This window comes from Lethenteron reissneri, chromosome 3 (assembly GCF_015708825.2).
Source record: "Lethenteron reissneri isolate LAM-NWPU_2019-01 chromosome 3, ASM1570882v1, whole genome shotgun sequence".
Taxonomy (NCBI): Eukaryota; Metazoa; Chordata; class Hyperoartia; order Petromyzontiformes; family Petromyzontidae; genus Lethenteron; species Lethenteron reissneri.
The window spans coordinates 9,178,819-9,198,885 of record NC_083781.1 but is presented as its reverse complement, the minus strand read 5'-3'; the positions used below and the strand labels follow the sequence as shown (position 1 = coordinate 9,198,885).

The window sequence follows — 20,067 nt, the reverse complement described above, 5'->3', positions numbered from 1 at the left end:
AATATCCCATGCCCCACATCTCCCATTAAACCTCCAACTCCCTCTCGACTCTCAATGCCTCCCACAACATCTCTCATCGCATGCCCTGTCACATCTCCCATCGCGTCTGCGAACGCCTCTCCACTCTCAACCTCCCAATCACACCTCCCTACTCCGCCTCCCACACCACATCTCCAACCCCCTGTCCACACCACAGCCCCCCCGCCCCAATCCCCTCCGCGTCAGTTGAGCAGCAGCTGCTGGATGTTGTTCTGGATGATGGTGTCCCGCACGGCGTTGAACACCACCTTGATGTTCTCCGTGTCGATGGCCGTGGTGAAGTGGTGGAACAGGGGCTTCGTCGAGTCCCTCCTCCTCTTGGCGCGGAAGCTGCGCACGAGGAACTCCTGGACGTCGTCCAGGCAGCGCGGGTCCCCGCGGAACTCGGGGAACGACTCGGCGATGCTCACGGTGGCGATCTTCTCGAGCAGCAGGTCCGTCTTGTTGAGGAAGAGCACCACGGACACGCCGGCGAAGAAGCGGTTGTTGACGATCGTGTCGAAGACGGACATGGACTCGCGCAGGCGGTTCGTGGCGCCGTCCTCGGCCAGCGCCTGGTCGAACTCGCTGCACGAGGCGAGGAAGAGGATCGAGGTGACGCCCTCGAAGCACTGGAACCACTTGTGGCGCTCGGAGCGCTGGCCGCCCACGTCCACCATGCGGAAGGGCACGCCGTGGATCACGAACTCGTGCTCCACGATGCCCTTGGTGGCGCGTCGCGCAAGCAGGATGTCCTGGCGCGACGGCGTGTACAGCTGGGGGAGGGGCGGGGGGGGGGGGGAGTTAGAGAATGTGGGTGTGAGACGTAACGGTGATGTGGACCGTAATATCCGACTCGGCTTGGGCGTCTTGTAGAACAATCACGCGCCCCTACAACCACACACACCTACAACCACACACTCCTACAACCACACACCCCTACAACCACACACACCCCTACAACCACACACACCCCTACAACCACACACACACCTACAACCACACACACCTACAACCACACACTCCTACAACCACACACACCCCTACAACCACACACACCCCTACAACCACACACACCCCTACAACCACACACACACCTACAACCACACACACCTACAACCACACACACCTACAACCACACACTCCTACAACCACACACCCCTACAACCACACACACCCCTACAACCACACACACCCCTACAACCACACACACACCTACAACCACACACCCCTACAACCACACACCCCTACAACCACACACACCCCTACAACCACACACACCCCTACAACCACACACACACCTACAACCACACACACCTACAACCACACACCCTTACAACCACACACACCCCTACAACCACACACACCCCTACAACCACACACACACCTACAACCACACACCCCTACAACCACACACACCCCTACAACCACACACCCTACAACCACACACCCTACAACCACACACCCCTACAACCACACACACCCCTACAACCACACACACCCCTACAACCACACATCCCCCTACAACCACACACACCCCTACAACAACACGCCCCTACAACCACACACACACCTACAACCACACACCCCTACAACCACACACCCCTACAACCACACACCCCTACAACCACACATCCCCCTACAACCACACACACCCCTACAACCACACACACGCCTACAACCACACACGCCTACAACCACACACACCTACAACCACACACACCTACAACCACACACTCCTACAACCACACACGCCTACAACCACACACCCCTACAACCACACACACCCCTACAACCACACACACCCCTACAACCACACACCCCTACAACCACACACCCCTACAACCACACACACCCCTACAACCACACACACCCCTACAACCACACACACCCCTACAACCACACACCCCTACAACCACACACACCCCTACAACCACACACACCTACAACCACACACCCCTACAACCACACACACCCCTACAACCACACACCCCTACAACCACACATCCCCCTACAACCACACACTCCCCTACAACCACACACGCCTACAACCACACACGCCTACAACCACACACACCTACAACCACACACTCCTACAACCACACACACCCCTACAACCACACACACCCCTACAACCACACACACCCCTACAACCACACACCCCTACAACCACATATCCCCCTACAACCACACACTCCCCTACAACCACACACGCCTACAACCACACACACCTACAACCACACACCCCTACAACCACACATCCCCCTACAACCACACACTCCCCTACAACCACACACGCCTACAACCACACACGCCTACAACCACACACACCCCTACAACCACACACCCCTACAACCACACACCCCTACAACCACACATCCCCCTACAACCACACACACCCCTACAACCACACACCCCTACAACCACACACCCCTACAACCACACACGCCCCTACAACCACACATCCCCCTACAACCACACACCCCTACAACCACACACCCCTACAACCACACACCCCTACAACCACACACACCTACAACCACACACACCCCTACAACAACATGCCCCTACAACCACACACACCTACAACCACACACACCCCTACAACCACACGCCCCTACAACCACACACACCTACAACCACACACACCCCTACAACCACACACCCCTACAACCACACACACCTACAACCACACACACCCCTACAACCACACACACCCCTACAACCACACACACCCCTACAACCACACACACCCCTACAACCACACACACCTACAACTACACACCCCTACAACCACACACACCCCTACAATCACACACACCTAAAACCACACACACCTACAACTACACACCCCTACAACCACACACACCCCTACAACCACACACCCCTACAACCACACACACCCCTACAACCACACACACCTACAACCACACACACCTACAACCATACACACCCCTACAACCACACGCCCCTACAACCACACACACCCCTACAACCACACACACCTACAACCACACACACCCCTACAACCACACACACACCTACAACCACACACCCCTACAACCACACACCCCTACAACCACACACCCCCCTACAACCACACACACCCCTACAACCACACACACGCCTACAACCACACACACGCCTACAACCACACACACGCCTACAACCACACACGCCTACAACCACACACACCTACAACCACACACACCTACAACCACACACTCCTACAACCACACATCCCTACAACCACACACCCCTACAACCACACACACCCCTACAACCACACACGCCTACAACCACACACCCCTACAACCACACATCCCCCTACAACCACACACGCCTACAACCACACATGCCTACAACCACACACGCCTACAACCACACACACCTACAACCACACACTCCTACAACCACACACACCCCTACAACCACACACACCCCTACAACCACACACCCCTACAACCACACATCCCCCTACAACCACACACTCCCCTACAACCACACACGCCTACAACCACACACGCCTACAACCACACACACCTACAACCACACACCCCTACAACCACACATCCCCCTACAACCACACACTCCCCTACAACCACACACGCCTACAACCACACACGCCTACAACCACACACACCCCTACAACCACACACCCCTACAACCACACACACCCCTACAACCACACACCGCTACAACCACACATCCCCCTACAACCACACACACCCCTACAACCACACACCCCTACAACCACACACCCCTACAACCACACACCCCTACAACCACACACGCCCCTACAACCACACATCCCCCTACAACCACACACCCCTACAACCACACACCCCTACAACCACACACACCCCTACAACCACACACACCTACAACCACACACACCCCTACAACAACATGCCCCTACAACCACACACACCTACAACCACACACACCCCTACAACCACACACCCCTACAACCACACACCCCTACAACCACACACGCCCCTACAACCACACACACCTACAACCACACACACCCCTACAACCACACACCCCTACAACCACACACACCTACAACCACACACACCCCTACAACCACACACACCCCTACAACCACACACACCCCTACAACCACACACACCTACAACTACACACCCCTACAACCACACACACCCCTACAACCACACACCCCTACAACCACACACACCTAAAACCACACACACCTACAACTACACACCCCTACAACCACACACACCCCTACAACCACACACACCCCTACAACCACACACACCTACAACCATACACACCCCTACAACCACACGCCCCTACAACCACACACCCCTACAACCACACACACCTACAACCACACACACCCCTACAACCACACACACCCCTACAACCACACACACCCCTACAACCACACACACCCCTACAACCACACACCTCTACAACCACACACACCCCTACAACCACACACACCCCTACAACCACACACACCTACAACCACACACACCCCTACAACCACACACCCCTACAACCACACACACCCCTACAACCACACACACCTACAACCACACACCCCTACAACCACACACCCCTACAACCACACACCCCTACAACCACACACCCCTACAACCACACACCCCTACAACCACACACCCCTACAACCACACACACCCCTACAACCACACACCCCTACAACCACACACACCCCTACAACCACACACACCCCTACAACAACACGCCCCTACAACCACACACACCTACAACCACACACACCTACAACCACACACACCTACAACCACACACACCCCTACAACCACACACACCCCTACAACAACACGCCCCTACAACCAGACAACAACCAGACTATGACCACCCTCTGAATCCCTCCCCCACCATCCCTCTCCCTCTGCCCGCTGCAGCTGCCGCCGCCCACTGTGAAAACAGACGCCGTGGCGAGGTCCCCCTGGTGCTGCCTCCTCCTCCTCCTCTCTATCCTCATCTCTCCAAACGCAGAAGATCGTCTGGGGTTTGATGCTCCCCGACGAAGCTGCTCATGGTCCACCCCTAAAGTGCATCCACTGCACAGACCATGGCACCAGATGTGGGATAACCCCCTCTGGACGATGCACAAATGGAACATTGCAAAACAAGTATAACCCGTAAAAACAAAGTTTTTCACTTTAAATCCTTTATATGCGTGGCGGCGAGAGTCCTCTCGTCCTCTGGCTTGAGATGGCTGCCACCTATGGGTCAGATGATTGCATTGTACCATTAAGCAATTGGCAATTAAATATAATATTTTAGTCCTATAACGTGAAAAATTTTGGAAAATTTTTTTTCATGAACATTAATTGTCACGCACAACGAGTCTGTGTGCAAAATGTCAGCTCGATTGGATCACGGGGAGTGGGTTAAAAAACGACCGAAAAATTTGCACGGTCGTAAGCAAGCAAGCGAACTTAATATAAAGGATTTTAAAAATACCTCTCGAGCAGCGGTGCGACCGTGGTCATCCAGAACGGAACGTGTGACGGATAACGACGCAATGCCCGATCCGCGAATGCGACGGAGACATCACAGCGGCGGTACAACCCCGCCGCTTGTTCCCGACGTGGTTATCTGCTGGTTTGACCACCTGTGATGTGACATCGTAGTCATTTCGATTTAAAGTTTTCGTGACTGCAGGGATTAATCTTCTTGGTTCTTTCGGTAAAGTCACGTAGAATGGAAATAATAAAATAATAAAAATAAAATATAATAAAATACAATTCTCACGACGTTTCGGCCACAACGCAAGCAGCCGTCATCAGGTGAAGACCAGGTCTGTCGGGGAGACAGCGTCTGAATGAAACACCACCACGCTTAAATAGACGCTCCAAGCGTGGTGGTGTTTCATTCAGACGCTGTCTCCCCGACAGACCTGGTCTTCACCTGAGGACGGCTGCTTGCGTTGTGGCCGAAACGTCGTGAGAATTATTTTATTATGTTTTATTTTTATTATTTTATTATTTCCATTCTACGTGACTTTACCGAAAGAACCAAGAAGATCGTAGTCGTTGCTCTGCGTTTACATCAGCCGCACGGAAGACGCTCACTCCCGGTCCCTTGCTGCCGCCTCTCCGTTCCTTTTGCATCTCTGTCCTCCCATTCCCTCCGCTCTCTCTCTCCTCTTCTCTCTCTATTCCCCTTTCAGCGGGACATCAACTCCGCAACTCTGCTCACCCTCCCTCTCCGTGTGTTGAACTTCTGTCGCGCCGTAACGTAGCCAACCGCGCTCATCGGAGCTGCGGTGAGCACGGTTTGGCTACGTGCGGCGGCAATCTGCGCCCGTGGCCAGCGCAGACCTCCTTGAACCCAGAGATTTGCCGTAGAATTTAAAAAGCGACGTCGTTATCATCATCACATCTGGCACGCGGTAGTGGTGGACGTCTGAAGCGAAAAACAATTTCCCCATCAATAATGTGACGATCAAAGTTTGGCGAGATACGACGCACCACTGCCACCACTGCCACCACTGCCACCACTACCACCACTGCCACCACTGCCACCACTACCGCGACTACCACCACTGCCACCACTACCACCACTACCACCACTACCACCACTGCCACCACTACCACCACTGCCACCACTACCACCACTACCACCACTACCACCACTGCCACCACTACCACCACTGCCACCACTACCACCACTGCCACCACTACCACCACTACCACCACTACCGCGACTACCACCACTACCACCACTACCACCACTACCACCACTGCCACCACTACCACCACTACCACCACTGCCGCGACTACGTACAGCGACGCGGCGGGACAAATAACGGAGGGTCAAGCCGCCGCGTCACCGCATCATCACTCCCCGTACTGCGTCCATACCTGTCAAGCCCTCATCAGTGCCCGCTACCTTATTACACACAAACTCAGACCGTGTTGGTCACCCCGTGCCCATTGTAAATTGCTACGTTCATCCTACAGAGTCCCATCACAAGGGAGAAACACAAAAAGACAATTTTTGTTGCCCACATTGAAACGTCTGTACGCCCGTATGGACCTGACAAACTCAATTTCCGTGTACACGAGAATACGGGGAGGTAAACCGCCTGGGTTGACAGCGATGCGTATCACTACACCGCCTCAGCCCAAGAAAGTAGTTCGTCGTCGACCGCTCAGAAACGGCGTTATAACGGGACGCGCGTTATAACGAGGCGCACGTTATAACGAGGCGCACGTTATAATGGGACGCGCGTTATAACGGGACGCGCGTTATAACGGGACGCGCGTTATAACGAGGCGCACGTTATAACGGGACGCACGTTATAACGGGACGCGCGTTATAACAGGACGCGCGTTATAACGGGACGCGCGTTCCACGTTGCGTGCAGTGTTCCCGAATGAAAGAAGCGCGTTCTAGCGAAAAACGCGTTGCAAGTGTGAACACCACGCGTTAAGCGATGAACCCCCACTGTCTTGCTGTAGAATTCAAGAGCCTCATCATCACATCCGAGCTCGCGGGCTGCATGCTGTATGATGTATGCTGCATGCTGTATGCTGCATGCTGTATGCGGCATACTGTATGCAGCATGCTGTATGCTGCATACTGCATGCTGCATGCAGTATGCAGTATGCTCCACACCGCTGCTTGGGGTGGAGGGGGTGGTGAGGTTTGGCACCCCCCCCCACCTCACCCCAAACTCATCTCCCCCCCACCTCACCCCAAACTCATCCCCACCACCACCACCACCACCTCACCCCAAACTCATCCCCACCACCACCACCACCTCACCCAAAACCCACGCACGGCCCCGTCCGGTGCCTCTATCACAGGAAGCCCCCAACGGCTGTGCTACAGCCCGATAACAAAAACCAGCGGCCACGTGGTGCGAATTACCACCCCCCCCCCTCTCTCTCTCTCTCAACGACTCACCCACATCTTCTTGGTTCCTTCGGTAAAGTCACGTAGAATGGAAATAATACAAAAAAAATAATAATTCTCACGACGTTTCGGCCACAACGCAAGTAGCCGTCCTCAGGTGGAGAGCAGGTCTGTCGAGGAGACAGCGTCATTCAGGTCTGTCGAGGAGACAGACCTGTTCTCCACCTGAGGACGGCTGCTTGCGTTGTGGCCGAAACGTCGTGAGAATTATTTTATTATGTTTTATTTTATTATTATAATGCTTTATTTTTATTATTTTATTATGTTTTATTTATTATTATTTTATTATTATTTCCATTCTACGTGACTTTACCGAAAGAACCAAGAATATGAATCCCTGCAGTCACGAAAGCTTTAAATCGACTCACCCACACTCACCACTCTCACGCGCCAATGCTGTCCGCTGCTAATTGGTGAGCAGCGATTTCAGTATCTCACCGGTGACGTCTGACCAACTCACCACCATCCCCCCCCCCCACACACCAACTACCGTCCCCCCGAACCGACTCACAAAGACAAAGATCCCCCGTATAGGCTGCCTTTTGGAACAGGGCTGTTGGGGGCAAAGTGCTGCTTTAGCGGAGCAGTAGCAGCAGCTACGGAAGGCCGGCACGGCACACGAGGGGGCCGGGTGGCCAACGCCACGCCCGGCCGCCTTTGTCTCCCTCGTGGCGATGCTTACTACACACCGCACCAGGTACTCATTTGAGGCCGAGTCGATCTAGGGGAGGCCCAGAACGGGTTCAAATAATCGTCAGCGGTGTTGGCCGTGAGCGGGAATCGAACTCGGGTTGCCGGGTTCATAGCGCAGCGCGCTAACCGCTACACCACCACTCCCCACTCACAACCACACACCCCTACCAACCACACACCCCTACAACTACACCTGGGATGTGCGGTCAGGGGAGGCAGGGAAGGCAGAGCCTTACCTGTCATACTCCAATGAAAACAGCTGTTACGAAAAGTAAAAAAAAATAATTATCAAATGAAATAAATATTAAGATTTCCACTGATCTGTGTTATAAATGTAAATTCTGTACGATTCCAATCATTTTTATAGTAAAAATCGCCAAATTTGCGGAGCTCCGCTGCAAATACAGGAAGAGACGAGAGGTGAGGCAGCGACGAGCTCAGCCTCCCCTCTGATTGCGCAACCCCTCAGTAGCTGGATGGAGCGCGGGCAATAAGCGCGTGCCTGTTACTATCTCAGTATGTCAGCAATGTAATGTTGGTAGACCCCTTCATTTCATGTCCTCGCCTTCCATACTCCAGCTAACTTACTTCACGTGTGTGTATAAATATATTTAGGCTCGCTGGTCTCGTCATGAAACTGCAATGAAAAAGCACCAGGGGAGGCAGCGATCACATGTGCCTCACTGAGGGGGATGTGTCTAACACGCCCCCTCAGCGAGGACACGCCCCCTCAGTGAGGACACGCCCCCTCAGTGAAGCCACGCCCCCCTCAGTGAAGACACGCCCCCTTCAGGGAAGACACGCCCCCTCAGTGAAGACACGCCCCCTTCAGGGAAGACACGCCCCCTCAACGAGGACACGCCCCCTCAGCGAGGACACGCCCCCTCGGTGAAGACACACCCCCCTCAGTGAGGACACGCCCCCTCAGTGAGGACACGCCCCCTCAGTGAAGACACACCCCCTCAGTGAAGACACACCCCCTCAGTGAAGACATACCCCCTCAGTGAAGACACACCCCCTCTGTGAAGACACGCCCCCTCAGTGAAGACACACCCCCCTCAGTGAAGACACACCCCCCTCAGTGAAGACACGCCCCCTCAGTGAAGACACGCCCCCTCAGTGAAGACACACCCCTCTCAGTGAAGACACGCCCCCTCTGTGAGACCACGCCCCCTCAGTGAAGACACACCCCTCTCAGTGAAGACACGCCCCCTCAGTGAAGACACACCCCCCTCAGTGAGGACACGCCCCCTCAGTGAAGACACGCCCCCTCAGTGAGGACACGCCCCTCAAGGAGGCCACGCCTCCTCAGCGAGGCCACGCCCCCTCAGTGAAGACACACCCCCTCAGTGTGTGAATCTGGCTCCGACACTAGCCAATGACTCCCTATCCATTGACCTCACCGCACGTCACTGAACCACACCCCCCTAACAACCACACACCCTGACAATTCTAGCCTGCTTCACCCCCCGTGGCACCCTCCGGCACGTGGCCCCAGCGGAGTGGGACCGCCAGCGGAGTGGCACCGCTAGCGCACTCCGCTAGAGGTCACCGCCTGCGCACTCCGCTAGAGGTCTCCGTCTGCGCACTCCGCTAGAGGTCTCCGTCTGCGCACCGCCGACTCCCAAACTCACCGGCTCAGAGATGCGCTCCAGGTTGTCGAGGAAGAATTTCAGGGACTCTGCCTGCAACGTAAACAAGACCACCACCACCATCATTGCCGCTGTAGCCGTCACAATTCCTCAATCGTCATCATTAGTATCATCATCATCATCATCACCGTCGCATGCTGAGCAGGGTGACTATAGCTAGCATCAGCCATTATCATCAGCAGCAGCATTAATCAGGTTCTCAACGAGCGAGACGATACATACGAGACAATACAAACGAGACAATATAAACGAGGCAATACAAACGAGACAGACAATAGTAAAGATACACACAGAAACTGGACAGACAATAGATATGAGACAGACAATACAAACGACAGAGACAATAGTAATGAGACAGACGATGTTTGTACGTATGTTGAACGTCTTTCGCACCGTACTTCGCCAACCGTGCTAATCGGAGGTGCAGGGGAAGGACAACAAACTAAACACGAAAAGCAGTTCTCTAAAGAAATACGTTTTCCCTCTAGATGATTTCAAAGTGCATAGCTCCAGTGGCTTCCAAACATCGGAAGGAAGAGCGTTCCAGACGGCCGCAGAACCGCATCTAAAAGCGCCGCGTGATGATGCGGTGAGCTCCGTCGTGGTGCGATGGCCGAGCCAAAATCCGCCCAGTGCCAGATTATCCTCGTAGCACAAGTAGCTACACGTGTAGCTACTTGTGCAGCTACTACATGTAGTAGCAGCTACTACATGTAGTAGTAGCTGCTACTACCACCCAGCCCCACCCCTCCCACCCCCCACCCAGCCCCACCCTCCCCACCCAGCCCCACCCCACCCTCCCCACCATACCACCTCCCCACCCTCCCCTCTCCACCCAGCCCCACCCCTCCCATTTTTTGATTCACAACGGACGGACACAATAATCTCCTGTGGACTGGTGGAACCAGGTGGTTCCTAGCAGTATAATAGGTTTTACCCTTTCTGGCAATGACACAGGAGGTGTTAAGATGTTAAAACACCAAAACCGAAACCCTTTGCAAGGAATCATGTCACTGTGTTAACAACACGTGGTGCTTGTGATATTCACGCAGCGTCTCGTCCGCAGAGTCGGCGGCGTTCGCCGACTCGACACGTGGCAGGTCACCGGCGTTGTTTCAAGCGAGCCCGACTCTGCTGATGAGAGACTGAACGTCGAAACCGAGCCGGAAGTTTCCTTGTGATCGGCCAGTGTTCAGAGTGGCGGCCACTTTCGCCGCACCTTTTGAAACCACTCTGGGGTTTGACAGCAGCATGATCATGATGGGGTGGGGTGGAGGGGGGGTGTTTTCACTCTTTGTGTAATGTCGAGGGCCGCACTCAAGACCACCCAGGGGCCCGGCAATGGGCCACGCGGCCTCGCAACGAAGAACACCGCGTTAAGCCAACGTTGTCGGCCGATAGGATGCGTACAGAAATGAATCATTAATTCGTTCTCTTAGGTTTTTTCGGTAAAGTCACGTAGGTAAAAAAATTAAAATTAATAAAATAAAAATAAAATAAAAATCACGACGTTTCGGAGGCAACACAAGCCTCCGTCTTCAGGTGGAACGGTCACAACACGATAGCTGTATCAAGTAACCTACGTGACTTTACCGAAAAAAACCTAAGAATATGAATCCTTGCAGTCACGAAAGCTTCAAATCTAGAATTAATTCATTCGTTTTATGTTGGGGGACAAATAGGAGGTGGAGGGGGTGTATTATCCACTTGATAATGTCGGCTCTGGGGAGCCAATAGGGCCGATGTCGAGGCAGGACAGGGCGGTGGTCCTACCCGCATTTGTTTTCATCTCAAAATGCGGACGATTGTTGTGGGGTGGGGAGGGTGGTGGGGAGGGTGGGTCATGTCATGTTGCAGAGGGGGGCACGTGGTGGTGGTGGCGGGGTGGTGGTGGAGAGTGGGGGGGGGGGTAGCATTATTAATGCATGGCGCCGAGGAGCAAGCAATGCGGCGAGAGAGGAGATGGAGTTGAGATTGCGAGGAGCACAGCGGATGAACCCAAGGTCGTTGTTGAGAGGGCGCGGCACCACCACTGTATATGTCCGCCTTAAATATGCATGAGCTGCGCCTCCGAATCATCACCTCGCAGTCTAAGCCGGCGCATGGCCTGGCAAGCCAAGCCAGGGTGGGACTAATTCACTAACCCTCTCCCCAGAGGTCGCACACGGGTTTTGATTCCTTACCCGTACCCGTACCCGGCCGCACCAGGGTCGCAAACGGGTACCCGTACCCGGCCAGGTACGGGTACCCGTTCCCTACCCGTACCCTACCCGAAACGAGTGACAAACGGTGACTCACCAGTGACTCACGGCCTACCCGTACCCGTACCCGGCCGCACCAGGGTCGCAAACGGGTATCGGGTAGGGTACGGGTATCGGGTACCCGGTTGCGACCTCTACCTCTCCCCGTAACATCACCTTACCCTTCTCACGCTGACCACTCTCCTATCGGTCACTGCGCGATTCGAAAATGTATTTTGTCCCCAAATTTCAGGAATCGATTCGCTCTTGAAGTGACCAGATGGCTCGGAGGTCACGGCGCCACCTGCGGTTCCACCGGGTTTCTCAAGAGCACAGCGAGTTGAGGGCCTCAGCCTGGTCGCCATTAGCTCGCGTCGAGACCTACAGACTTACGTAGAGGCACATAGACCGACCGAGCGACCCAAGGCCATTAACAGACTCTCACGGACCAAGCTGCGGTTGAAGCGGCTTCTTCAGAGTCGAGCGAGTTCGATGGTCCAAGCCTGGTCGCCGATAAAGGCACAGATGATAGAAACACAATCCCGTTAAATTTCGATTTAAAGCTTCTTTCGTGACTGCAGGGATTCATCTTCTTGGTTCTTTCGGTAAAGTCACGTCGAAGGGAAATAATAAAATAAGAATAATACATTTCTTTTTATAATTTTATTATTTCCCTTCGACGTAAAATCACGTAGAAGGGAAATAATAAAATAAAGAAGATTTTTTTTTATTATTTCCCTTCTACGTGACTTTACCGAAAGAACCAAGAAGACCGTTACATTCGGCGTCGAGGTTCACGTACGCCAGGGAGTGTGTGGGGGGGCAAATTGCTGCCCCCCCCCCCCTTAATTGATTTTTAATGGATCTCAGAAGCGACATCCTCTCGTCTGCGAGCCGGTCATAAAGGATCGCGTCGCTGCTGCTGATGGTCCTCCTCCTATTCTCAACAAATAAGCCGCCGTCACCGCCTCGACATTTTCTTGGTTCTTTCGGTAAAGTCACGTAGAAGGGAAGTAATAAAATAATAAAAATAAAACATAATAAAATAATTCTCACGAATTCATACTCTGTCTACTTGACAGACTCTGTCTACTTGACAGACCTGTTCTCCACCTGAAGACGGCTGCTTGCGTTGTGGCCGAAACGTCGTGAGAATTATTTAATGTTTTATTTTTATTATTTTATTATTTTCCTTCTACGTGACTTTACCGAAAGAACCAAGAAGATGAATCCCTGCAGTCACGAAAGCTTTAAGTCGAAATTCGCCTCGACATTGTTTGGGAAATGTCCTCCTCTTTTTGTCGGCATTCAAGTCTGCAGCCATGAAGTTACTGACCCCCCCTCCCAGTGCCGGATTATCCTCGTAGCAAAATTAGCTACATATGTAGCTACATGTGTAGTAGCTACATATGTAGCTACTACATGTGTAGTAGCTACGGGCCCCGCACTTTCAAGGGCCCCGCGCTATAAATGCTTTCAAGCTATCAATTCCGGTTCAGTGATTCTGCACTTGCTCTATTACTATAGTACTGTACCGCCTTCAACTTTTATGAACGACTGGGTGTTTAAGGCTAGCGATTTTTCGTATTGTCTGGCTGTATAGTAAATAAAAAAAATACAATTACTTTACTATGCAAGTAAAACATGTGTGTTCTATTTCGATTTAAAGCTTTCGTGACTGCATGGATTCGTCTTCTTGGTTCTTTCGGTAAAGTCACGTGGAATGGAAATAATAAAATAAAATAAAAGAACAGGTCTGTCGAGAAGACAGACCTCTTCTTCACCTGAGGACGGCTGCTTGCGTTGTGGCCGAAACGTCGTGAGAATTATTTTATGTTTTATTTTTATTATTTTATTATTTCCATTCTACGTGACTTTACCGAAAGAACCAAGAAGATGTGTGTTTTAATATTGACGTGTTTTTTTTAAATCTAGGGCCTCTTAATAACAACATATGCTAGAGGCTCCACACTTGCTTCGTCCGGCCCCCCTCCACCCCTCCCCCGTGCCGCTACCCCGCCACCCCCACCCCGGCCCATAGCACTGAAGAATTTCCCCCACTGCCTGGCTGGAGCGTGGAGATGATGGAGTTGACCCGCGTTACGTTGTCCGTGGTGGACCTTGTCAACGTCTCATCTTCGCAGGGAGACAATGTGCTAATAGAGAAAACGGTGATGAATATGAAACAACAACAACACCGCGCTGAACCGAACCTCGGAGGTCAATGCGATGTAAATGTAAACTTGCGCGTTCGGCGAGAGGTGCACAGGGCAAAGGCACAGCTCTGCAACTGCGCGCTCACGCTACCGCTAGCAGAAGAGTTCCCACTCTGACGGAGCGCCACTGAGCCTTCTCCCCTGGCCTCCAGGGGGTATTTGGCCTCCTCTTCCATCCACCACGCCGGGCCGGAGAGCATCCCCATCCTAGATTTGAAGCTTTCGTGACTGCAAGGATTCATACTCTTAATTCTTTCGGTAAAGTCACGTAGGTAAAAAAATGAAATTAAAATTAATAAAAATAAAACAATAAAAATCACGACGTTTCGGAGGCAACACAAGCTTCCGTCGTGATTTGTATTGTTTTATTTTTATTAATTTTTATTTCATTTTTTTACCTACGTGACTTTACCGAAAGAACTAGGAGTATATATATAAGCATCCCCATCGTTTTCGGCAAACCGCGACGGGAGATCGACTCGGATCCATGTCTACACCGAGAACCCATTCCTTTGTGCTCCCCCCTCCCCACCCCCACCCCCCACACCTTCCGATGAGGACGGTCAGCTACGTACGGTGCGCAAGAAGTTCGACCGTACATACATACGTACGAAGTGTGCAGTGTGTGTGTGTGTGTTCTGATGGGGGGGGGAGAGAGCGGCTGTCGGTGATGTGATTCGAATGCAAATTCGCAAGGAGCACACCGCGCGTGCAGTCGAGCAGTGGAGAAGATGTGCGCCTGCCATAGCTCAGGGGGAGGGGGGGGGGGTTGATGGACCACGCCGAGACCGGGAGCGAACCGCCGACACAACAACGATGTACGCGTCGATTGCGCTCGTTCAGACGGCACGGAGGCCGATTCATTTGTCAGTCCACTGCTGGTCGTTGCTATTTCACCAAACCTTCACCACGTCGCTTGGTGCGGGTGTGGTGAAGGGCCCGGGGGAGTACAGACGCGGACGCATAGAAGTATGGTACAACACTGGATTGTTGCTACACTGCCCTCTGCTGACAAAATCTCCAACCCCCCCGCCTCCCGCATGCGATGGGCACCCTGTTTGTGCACAGGTGGTCACCCACTCAAGCACTGAGCAGGCTCAAAGCTGCTTAGCTTGCAAACACTCATCCAGTCGTTTTGCCGTGGAGGCTGCTCTCGCTGCTAGCGAGCACCTATCACTTGCAAGCAGATACACTCACGGGGGGCACACAGGTACACGCCTGTGTATATACTCACGTATGCGGTCACACACACACACATAAATGCTACCTACAAATACACACATTAGACCTTCACGGATACCCACAAACACCCACAGACCCTCACGGGCACCCACAGACACCCACAGAACACCACCACAGACACCCACAGGACACCACCACAGGACACCACCACAGGACACCCACAGGACACCACCACAGACACCCACAGGACACTACCACAGAAACCCACAGGACACCCACAGGACACCCACAGGACACCACCACAGACACCCACAGGACACCACCACAGACACCCACAGGACACCACCACAGACTCCCACAGGACACCACCACAGACATCCACAGGACACCACCACAGACCCTCACAGGACACCACCACAGACCCTCACAGGACACCACCACAGACCCCCACAGGACACCACCACAGACCCTCACAGGACACCACCAGACATCCACAGGACACCACCACAGACCCTCACAGGACACCACCACAGACACCAACAGGACACCCACAGGACACCACCACAGATACCCACAGGACACCACCACAGACCCTCACAGGACACCACCACAGACACCCACAGGACACCCACAGGACACCACCACAGATACCCACAGGACACCACAGACACCCACAGGACACCACCACAGACACCCACAGGACAACCACAGGACACCACCACAAACACCCACAGGACACCACCACAGACACCAACAGGACACCACCACAGACACTCACAGGACACCACCACAGACACTCACAGGACACCACCACAGACACCCACAGGACACCACCACAGACACCTACAGGACACCACCACAGACAACCACAGGACACCACCACAGACAACCACAGGACACCACCACAGACAACCACAGGACACCACCACAGACACCCACAGGACACCCACAGGACACCACCACAGACACCCACAGGACACCACCACAGACACCCACAGGACATCACCACAGACACCCACAGGACACCACCACAGACACCCACAGGACACCACCACAGACCCTCATAGGACACCACCACAGACACCCACAGGACATCCACAGGACACCACCACAGACACCCACAGGACATCCACAGGACACCACCACAGACACCCACAGGACACCACCACAGACACCCACATGACACCACCACAGACTCCTACAGGACACCACCACAGACCCTCACAGGACACCACCACAGACCCCACAGGACACCACCACAGACCCTCACAGGACACCACCACAGACACCCACAGGACACCACCACAGACCCTCACAGGACACCACCACAGACACCCACAGGACATCCACAGGACACCACCACAGACACCCACAGGACACCACCACAGACACCCACAGGACACCACCACAGACACCCACAGGACACCACCACAGACTCCTACAGGACACCACCACAGACCCTCACAGGACACCACCACAGACCCCACAGGACACCACCACAGACCCTCACAGGACACCACCACAGACACCCACAGGACACCACCACAGACCCTCACAGGACACCACCACAGACACCCACAGGACATCCACAGGACACCACCATAGACACCCACAGGACACCACCACAGACACCCACAGGACACCACCACAGACACCCACAGGACATCCACAGGACACCACCACAGACACCCACAGGACACCACCACAGACACCCACAGGACACCACCACAGACACCCACAGGACACCACCACAGACACCCACAGGACACCCACAGGACATCCACAGGACACCACCACAGACACCCACAGGACACCACCACAGACACCCACAAACCCTCGCAGACACCCACAGGATACCCACAGGACACCCTCAGAGACCCCCTCTCCCCCGGGGACAGACCCCCCCCACCCCCCTCCACGCCCCGCACGCACCACCTGGAACTCCCTGCGCCTGTCCCACGTGTCCTGTATCCCTCGATCTCTCCACAGCTGCTGCATGGCCGGCACCAGTCGCGAGAAGGCGTCTTGGGTGGTCGCCAGTGCCATCCCCTCGGCGTCGTCTCCAGCGGCACCATCGCAGGCAGCGCCGCGAATCTCCCCCGAGCCGGGTTCGCGTCCAGACACAGCCGCGTCCTCTTGCCGGCAAATCCGAGGCTCCAACGCAGCGTCGAGCTCGTGCAGGAATCGCGCGGCCACCGTTTGGCTCCGGCTCTCGCTCCACGGCAGACACAGCCGCTCCCTCGCCTCCACGAGGGCTTTGACTCCGCCGAGCGCGTTCGCGCGCACAGCGGAGCGGAATTCGCGGAGCGCGGGCGCTTGGAAGTCGCCGCCGTGGATGATCCTCATCTGCTTGAGGAATGTGCTCTTGCCGCTCTCGCCGGCGCCCAGCAGAAGGACCTTGACGAGGCGTCTCGCCGCGCGCCGCTCGTGTGCGATGGACGCGTCGATCTGCCTGCTGCGTCGCGCCTGCTCCATCTCGCCGCGGGACAGGCGGCAGCAGGAGCAGCAGCGGGAGCGACGCGGCAGGCAGCAGCAGCAGTGGCGGCAGAGGAAGAGGAACAGCGACGCGGCGGCGGTGGACACGCGCTGTCCCGACATCGCCTTTTGGGATGATGATGATGATGGTGTTGTTGTTGTTGTTGATGATGATGGTGGTGGTGATGATGGTGGTGGAGTTCCCACCTTGCCCCCCCCCCACCCGCCTACTGGGGACGGGCGCGTGGTTTGGAGATAGTGGGGTGTGTGTATTGTGTGTGTGTGTTGTGTGTGTGTGTTGGGGTAGTCTCTTAAGGCTATACGGGGGATCTTTGTCTTGTGTGTGTGAGAGAGAGAGTGCGAGATTGCGTGCGTGCGCGCGTGCGCACGGTTAATGGATGTTGTTGTGGGTGAGAGAGCAGGTGTGTAGGTGTGTGTGTGTAGGTGTGTGTGTAGGTGTGTGTGTGTAGGTGTGTGTGTGTAGGTGTGTGTAGGTGTGTGTGTGTAGGTGTGTGTAGGTGTGTGTGTGTAGGTGTGTGTAGGTGTGTGTGTGTAGATGTGTGTGTGTAGATGTGTGTGCGTGTAGGTGTTTGCGTGTTGGGGTGCGTGTGTGTAGGTATGTGCGTGTGTAGGTGTGTGTAGGTGTGTGTGCGTGTGTGCGTGTGTAGGTGTGTGTGTAGGTGTGTGTGTAGGTGTGTGTAGGTGTGTTTAGTGTAGGTGTGCGCGTGTGTGTAGGTAGGTGTGTGTGTGTAGGTGTGTGTGTGTTGGGTGGATGGGTGGAGAGCGGTAGTGCAGTGGTTAGCGCACCGCGCTACGAACCCCGAGCAGCAGAGTTCGATTCCCGTCCACGGCCAATAACAGTGACAGCGAATGCATGAACGGCTCCTTTCCTTCCCCTAGGTCGACTCGGCCTCAAATGAGTAGCTGCTGCTGCGACGTGTAGACGCATCACCGCTGGGGAGACTCCCTCGTGCGTGTGGCCGTGTTGGCCTTCAGAGGCGCTCGCTCACAGCACTTGCCCCAAGAGGCTGTCAAAGGCTACACGGGTGATCTTTGTGTGAGTATGGGCGAGGTATAGTGTGGGAGCTACAATGTGTATGAGATGGTGTGTGTGGATGAGATGGTGTGGTGTGTGTGAGATGGTGTGTGTGTGTAAGATGGTGTGTGTGTGAGATGGTGTGTGTGGATGATATGGTGTGTGTGAGTGTGTGTGAGTGTGTCTGTGGATGTGATGGTGTGTGTGTGAGATGGTGTGGGTGAGATGGTGTGTGTGGATGAGATGGTGTGTCTGTGTATGAGATGGTGTGTGTGAGATGGTGTGTGTAAGATGGTGTGTGTGAGATGGTGTGTGTGGATGAGATGGTGTGTGTGAGTGTGTGTGTGTGAGATGGTGTGTGTGTGTGAGATGGTGTGTGTGTGAGATGGTGTGTGTGTGTGGATGAGATGGTGTGTGTGGATGAGATGGTGTCTGTGTATGAGATGGTGTGTGTGAGATGGTGTGTGTGTGGATGAGATGGTGTGTGTGGATGAGATGGTGTGTGTGTGGATGAGATGGTGTGTGCGTGTGGATGAGATGGTGTGTGTGTGGATGAGATGGTGTGTGTATGAGATGGTGTGTGTGTGTGAGATGGTGTGTATGTGAGATGG

General features: G+C 54.2%; 1 protein-coding gene across 1 annotated transcript; it reads right to left on the bottom strand.

Moving 5' to 3' along the window:
* Positions 1-216: 216 nt before the first annotated feature.
* On the bottom strand, positions 217-18,601 carry LOC133346399 (guanine nucleotide-binding protein subunit alpha-13-like). The gene is made up of 3 exons (XM_061557929.1): positions 17,878-18,601; positions 10,290-10,340; positions 217-794 (listed from the first exon to the last, which is right to left on the bottom strand). Exons 1-3 carry the CDS (start codon positions 18,541-18,543, stop codon positions 222-224), a joined length of 1,290 nt encoding a protein of 429 aa, XP_061413913.1. The 5' UTR covers positions 18,544-18,601; the 3' UTR covers positions 217-221.
* Between the last annotated feature and the right edge of the window lie 1,466 nt (positions 18,602-20,067).